This window comes from Cyprinodon variegatus, unplaced genomic scaffold (assembly GCF_000732505.1).
Source record: "Cyprinodon variegatus isolate N-32 unplaced genomic scaffold, C_variegatus-1.0 Scaffold1362, whole genome shotgun sequence".
In the NCBI taxonomy this organism is placed as follows: Eukaryota; Metazoa; Chordata; class Actinopteri; order Cyprinodontiformes; family Cyprinodontidae; genus Cyprinodon; species Cyprinodon variegatus.
Window position 1 is genome coordinate 134,950 of NW_015151815.1, and position 7,110 is coordinate 142,059.

A 7,110-nucleotide genomic window follows, 5' to 3' on the forward strand; every position below is an offset into this window, starting at 1 on the left:
GAATGCTTAGAAGAACATTTACCTCCATTTTATGACATGATTTCCTTCATTTGGCTCTATGGGGCCAGATAACTTGCCCTGATCTGCAAGATTTGGCCCTTGTGCCTTTAAGTCTAAAGCCTGTTATAAACATTTTATTTAGGCCAGAAATATAAAAGTATTTTAGTGCTTAAGGAAAAAAACATCACTGCCAACATGCAGTCTGAGGTTCTTCAGCAAAACCTCAGCAGGAGGAGAGTAAAAGCTAAGAACAGCCTAGCTGCTTCTTTGAGGATGTAAGAAGGTTAAAAGGGAACAAAAGTCAGCCATGTTCTGACCCTCGCTGTCCAACAACCAGCAGACTGTGGAGCTCCTAGAAACACCACAGCCCAATTTCTTCTGACTCTAAGCCAATAGAAGCGTTGGAGGTTTACCATGTGAGGTCGCTGAGAGTATGGTAGTGGATGTTGGACACCAGGCCAAAGGGGAGGCTCTGCTGAGTGTCGTAAAGGAAGATGGAGTCCTCTGAGGCCACCGCAAACACCATACGGTACGGCAGCTGAAATAGGTTGGGAAGAGGCAGGGGAGAGCCATCTGGAAAGAGGCGATGGGAACAAACACGTAGAAGAAGAATGAAGACTGGAGACAGAGAGGCTACCATGTTTGATAATTCTTGGTCCTTACCTTCTCCCTTTTTGGTTCTGAGTTCAAAGTAGACGGGGCAGCAGCGCACAGCCAGGGTGGCTTTAGTTGGACAGGGCAGGTGAGCAACAGGCCTAACAGACCAGAAGAAAGATGAAGCACCTCCTGGAAGATTTCTGATTAGATCAAAGCAACAAACTTAAAACAAGCTTTACCTTTTAAGGCTTTTCCTGGAGAAGATGTAGGTGGTATTTATGATGGATTCTCCCACTTCGACACATCCGGCTATCATTACAACAAGGACAAGAGAAAAGCAGACAGGGTAATCATCATGTTAGGGCCCTTTCACACCTTGCTGATTTAGCCAGCATATACCTAACGTCCCAGAATCTCCTAACGCTGGCATATGCTGAACTTTTTATGTATTTTTTCAATATTGGGCGTATACATATAGTATTCATAACGAGCCCAGAAATTATGTCCAACAAAACCCTAACTTAAGCGTTTCATGGCCGCGTAATGCCCATGAAATTTCACGATCCAGTGTCCTAAGGGGCAGAAATGCACCTTTATGCACCCATAAAAAGATTTCCTTGATCATGGTCTTAACCTAGCTGCTGTTTACTGTCTGCCAAAAAAAAAGCAAAAAGAATACACAAAAAGTAAAAGAAAGAAAGAAAGTTTGCAGTCGCATCAGATTCAGCGTCATGTCCACTAGGAAGATTGTTGGTTGCGGACGCAGGGAGGATCCATCACACTCATCTTCTCGCTCACCCTATAATGGGGATGAAGTCTAGAGAACAGACGGTTTCCTCCTGTGAACCCCCTGTCATATCAAAACGCAGCCATCGCGCCATTATACAGTAGCTTTACGATAGAAACATGCTCAGCGGTCGTCTGGAACATGTAAGATATGCTGATATATGTTGGAGATAAGTTCTTAATAAGTTACGCATAAGTTGTGCAGAAGTTACTCATAGGTTTTGGATAAGCTAGATGCCACGACTTATGAGTAACTTACACTTAACGTGTCAGCGACCAGATAACTTACCTGTAACCCATGACCCACGTACGGCATACGCATGCTCACAATTTCTTACTCGTACTCAAAAACGTACTCGCCCTATGTCAGCGTGTGCCAATGTGTTTCAGCGTGCTCATAACTTATGCAACTGTACCCATAACCTATCCAATCTATGCCAGCATTTTTACAAGATTTTTCGTACGCCAGGCACACGCTGTCTAAATCGTCAAGGTGCGACAGAAGCTTTAAGGAAGAATAAAGAAAACAACCAAAAAACGTTCAATCCTTCATCTGAGAAGGATTTCAAATTCTGAGCTGTATTTTACACTTAATCAGTCACTGACAAAACATTTTATGGAAGAGAGAAAACCGACAAAATCAGCAGGAGATCAATTATTCAATATATTAAAGTGAATAATATCAGCAGGGTACAATCTATTAACAAATAAATAACTGGATCAGGCGTACCTGGAGCAAGAAGGAAAGACCCATCAGGTGTGAATGAAAGGCGGCGAAAGAAGGACCTCATGCTGTCATCATGAAACATTCGGTACTGCTTCACCTGCAGAGTTACACACTTTAAAGACAGCTTAATGGAACACCAAAATAAAATACTAAATGTTTACAGGCAGAAATCTTTTTAATGTTTCAGTAGATTTAGCAGCATTTGAAAAAAGAAAAAAAAAAAAAAAACACTTTCACAGTAATAAATCTTATCACCACAGATTACAACACCTTCTTCTATTTTTCATTAAGCATAAATCTGTGTAATAGTAACCTAATAGTAAACCACTGTTGGATTATTGATGTCAAAATATCTAGTGCTTTATTGCAAAACAGTTTTATTACTAATTTAAAATTGTTATTCTTTATTTTATTAAAAGTTCTGTTTGGGATAAATAAAGCTAAGGATCTTTGTGAATGAATTATATTAAAAGGAGTAAAAGAAAGAGATTCTAAATTATTACTTTCTTTGAATAATAAAATCTTCTCTACATTACAAAAACATAAAACATATTTTAACAGCAGAGGCCAAAACAACTTTTAAATGTTTTTAATGACAGGTTATGTACAAAAGATGATTTAACAGTAAATTCTCCACTGGTAACTACAGATAGTACCCAATAAAATGATTCTTACTTTTTTGCTGCCTTGTTTTGTTAAATCCTAAACTACAGGAATTAAGAATAAATAATGCAAAACTTGTTTCTCCACATTAAAAAAGTATTGAGTTATCAAGAAAGCTAAGACATTTAGAAAGAATAGTTGATTAAAGATTCCCACATGAGATGCACTTCTATCCAGACCACAACTATGAGCCAAAAACCTCTAGATTTTCAGTGACAGACAGCTGCACCTTAAATGCACCAGGGAGCGTTATCACAGACCCTTCCTACCAGCAGCTGGAAGACTCTATAACCACCACTATTCCCAACAATCTCATTAAGTTGTTACATTCATGCTGGTTTTGTAGTTTCTGTTTTAGTCGGTTAAATAACATGCTGCTGTCATTTTGCATCTTTGGTGTTGCTGCTAAATTTTCCCATATACTGTAAAAATGTCCATAGCTGTATATTTATTATTTATTCTTCAGATGAAGAGTATTTATATTGTAAAAACACAGTACAGTAAAGAACTTTGTCTATTTTTTTTTTTTACTTTTAAAATTATTGTTATTTTTATACACTTTCTAAAGGTCACTTTTGCTTACGCTTTTGCTAGCCTGATAAACCAGACTAAATGTTTAATTTAAAACTCACAGGCCAAAATGATTTTGGCCGCTGGCGGGTGGGGCTAGTTTACTGGGCTAGCTTTTTGCTGTAAACTTTTGCTGCTGTAAAACCACAATTTCTCCATTGTGGGACAATAAAGGGATTTTCTATTATAGACGCCAAACCATAAAAATAATTATTATAAAATGCCATAGCTATTTAAATCAGATTTTCTCCTCCTTCAATTAAAATTAATTTGGTTGCCAAAAAAATTGAGGAAATACTGTCCCAAACACAATTTTCAATTTAAAATTCAGAAACTCGAACATTTTAAATTAAAATTGAAATGATCTACAAAGCAGATCATTCTTTAAATGAAATATATTTTTTTTTATATACTAGCTTACAGACTAAGAAATAAACTAACATTTCTGTATCACTTTCTTTTCCCTCCCTCACACCTCACTGTTGTTAAAAAAAGCTAAATGAATTATAGTCTGTAATTTTTTAGGAATCTACGGAAGCCCTGTTGATGTTTATTATAGAAAAGCCACATAATTTAGACAAAGGTGATAAAATCTGCGAGAAAACAAAATTGAAAGGAGAGTGAAAAGTTTAAAGTTGTGCCCTGAAGCTACTATTTTTTTTTTTTTTTTTAACAAACCTCTCCATCAGCAAGAGGTCCAGAGCTCATTTTGCTGATACAGAAAGCCTTCTTCTTGGTGTGCGTGCTGTAAACACGCATCACTCTGATACACAAAAAGAAAACACAGAGAAGAAGTCACCTTAAAATAAAACTGGTTAGGACTTTATCACAGCACACGTGCAGCCTTAAATATAGAGTTTATTTCCTACCTGTCACAGCTGAGGGTGGCGACATACTGCCCCTGAGGATCCCAGGTCACTCCCTGCACGTAGCTCTTGTGGTCATTCAAGATAGACAACTTCTGACCTGGACACCAAACCAGTATAAAACATGAAGGGAGTCATTCTTTTTACTGTATGCAGCACAGATGAAAACGTCTTCAGACCTTTGTTGATGTCCCACATTATAGCAGTGTTGTCAACAGATCCAGAAATCATGAAGTTTCCATCACGTGTCCAGCAGATGTCGTACACGTCTTCTATATGCCCTCTGGGGACAAAGCAGAGAGCAACATATCAGGGTAAAACAGAAGGCCTGGTGCAAATTTCATTATTCATTGGTCAGTCGTAGTTGGGGCATTAAAAGGTGTGTAACAGAGGCTAAAAATAATTAACAAAAAATCTAGTTTTCCTCACAAATCATATGATAATTAAAAGGCAAGGATTATATAAAGATTTTGTTTAGTTTAGACGCATCAGCAATATCCAGAGTTTTCCCAGAGCTTGCAACATTCAGACTTCTTTTTTCTTAGAATTGAAAAGATGAATTGCTCTATGCAGGATCAATATTAAGATGTGGGATGACACCCTGAGATCAAACCTGTGACTTGTCTACAAAGCGGGGAGATGGAAATGTAAAACCATCCGCTTTAAACCACCGCAGCAGGTGACTAAAGCTAGATAAATGATTACAGGGCTAATCATTTATGTCTAAAACTACGAGCTTCTCAATATAGCACACATTTGTCCCTCCTGCTTTAGTGTACCTGAGTGTTTTGACCACAGACCAGCTCTCTTTGTTGAGCTGAGAATCCTCTTCGTCCTGAAACACAGCCGCCTGCTCCGGCTCTTTGGAGTCATTAAGCTTCCATAAAAGAATAGCTGCATCTGGATGTAAAACATAAATAAATATAATCATAGACATGTCTTTAATCTAATCAAAAAGAGTGTATTTAAAACCGAAGAAAATAAAAGTTTATATTTCTGGGCTTACCATCTCCCCCTGAAGCGAGCAGCTCTCCATTGGGGCTAAAGCGAACCACATTGACCGCCTTGGTATGCCGGGCCAAGTTAGACAAAAACTCCACCACAGCCTTCCCGTCTGGACCTTGTTCCACCCGCCACAGCTGCACAGAGAAACAGGACCCTGAATACCTTCTGCAAACAGGCTCAGCAACACACACCCTGATCTAACAGAGGTGTAACTGCAGCTTATTAGAAATTAACTGCATCAAAAAACATAAAAGTGTATGCAATATGGAGAATAATATCATGGGGAGGGGGGGTATAATTCCTTTAGCCTTTTAATGATGGATGGAAGTCTATTAGGGAGGGGAAGACATCAAGTGAAAGTAAAAAAAATGTTTTTAATCATCCTCCCTTTTTCCCCGCCTTTATTTGTCATTTGCTATTGATTGATGAGCATTGCCGCAAATTTACACATCTTTAATATATTTTCCCTCGTCTTCCCCGCTGCAGCTCAGCCTAAAAGGTCAAAGATGTGGATGTTTGATTGTTTTAAAATCTCTTTCAGTCTTTATGACTCCATCAAATAGTGTTTGCAACTCATAAACACCAAGAATCTGGTGATTTGACAGACGATTACCAAACACAGGGAAATATTTGTGCATCTAAAATGCATGTTTAAATTGAGAGTGAAGGTCAGCAGAATATTTTAGACTTAGGAAATTTTGTCATTTTGTATACACAACGAGATTTTTAGTACAGCTTTCAAGATAGTAAATGAACATTTCCATTCCATAAAGTGCAACAGTGATCAAACATAAACAGTGTGGGAGAAAAAAACATGGTGCAAAAATGCATTGATTATGGAAGTTCAGAGCATTAATCAGGGTTTATACAGGAATAATTAACTCTAATTTAATTATTTTTAATGCTCTTAGAAATTATTTTAATGCCATCAACAAATACCAATGACTCTCATATATACACGGCAAATTCCTTCATCTTTTCAGTCGGCAGGCTGCAATTCCTCAATTTCCAGCCACTTTTGTTGAAATTAGCATTTTCCCCATTCTCTAGCCTTTTCTCCGCAGAGAGCTTCTCTTCCAAACATACGGCTTTACGATCAACCACAAGCAGTTCCGCGTAAATATATTGCGATATATTTGCAAATATATATATTGTTTAATACATTTTTTTAATAAACCTTTTTTCTAAATTATGCATTTTAAATGCCAAAATCTTTGCATTTAATGAATTTTAATGCCAAATCAGGGCTTAATTTCAAAATAATTATTTAATGACTTTTAATGACCCGCGGAAACCCTGATTAATATACATTCAGCTGTATGATGGCGGCGGGGAAGAAGCTGTTCTGGAATCTGCTGGAACTGCATCGAATGCTGCCTCTTCCCAGAGGGCAGCAGGGAGAACAGTTCATGGTGGGGGTGTGAGGGGTTATTGATAATGTTAAGGGCTCGGGACATGCAGCGCTGGGATGAAATGTCTTTAATGGAGGGAAGAGGAGCCCCGATGATCTTCTCTGTTGTTCTCACTGCTCTTCTCAGTTTCTTCCAGTCTGAGGCGCTGCAGCCTCCACACCACACAGTGAGACAGCTGGTCAGAATGCTCTCTATGATGCTTCTGTAGAAGGTAGGGTTGTCACGATACCAAATTTTTCAACTTGATACCGATACTAAGGAAAATATTCGATACTCGATACCATTTTCGATACCACAAGGATAACATTTCTAAATTTCAACAGAAATATTTTGATTAAGAATTAAAATACAATAAATAAATAAATACAATAAACAATAAGAACAACATTTTAAGGTTGTTTGCTGTGCACCTTATTTAGCGAGCTTGATAAAAAAACCTACAAAATTAAAATTAAGTGTTCCTTCCTTGGCTATGCTTTGCACA

The 7,110-nt window shown here is 37.8% G+C and overlaps 1 protein-coding gene across 2 annotated transcripts in view; it reads right to left on the minus strand.

The window, feature by feature from the left end:
* chaf1b (chromatin assembly factor 1 subunit B) overlaps positions 1-7,110 on the minus strand; it is an 18,019-nt gene that overhangs the window by 8,201 nt on the left and 2,708 nt on the right. For both annotated transcript variants that reach the window (XM_015402524.1, XM_015402525.1), the window contains exons 3-11: positions 5,216-5,348; positions 4,989-5,109; positions 4,389-4,492; positions 4,213-4,309; positions 4,022-4,106; positions 2,114-2,207; positions 837-906; positions 664-755; positions 414-573 (exon numbers count right to left, since the gene is read on the minus strand). In XM_015402524.1, coding sequence (XP_015258010.1) covers positions 414-573; positions 664-755; positions 837-906; positions 2,114-2,207; positions 4,022-4,106; positions 4,213-4,309; positions 4,389-4,492; positions 4,989-5,109; positions 5,216-5,348 — 956 coding nt within the window. The remainder of the gene's footprint in view (positions 1-413; positions 574-663; positions 756-836; positions 907-2,113; positions 2,208-4,021; positions 4,107-4,212; positions 4,310-4,388; positions 4,493-4,988; positions 5,110-5,215; positions 5,349-7,110) is intronic.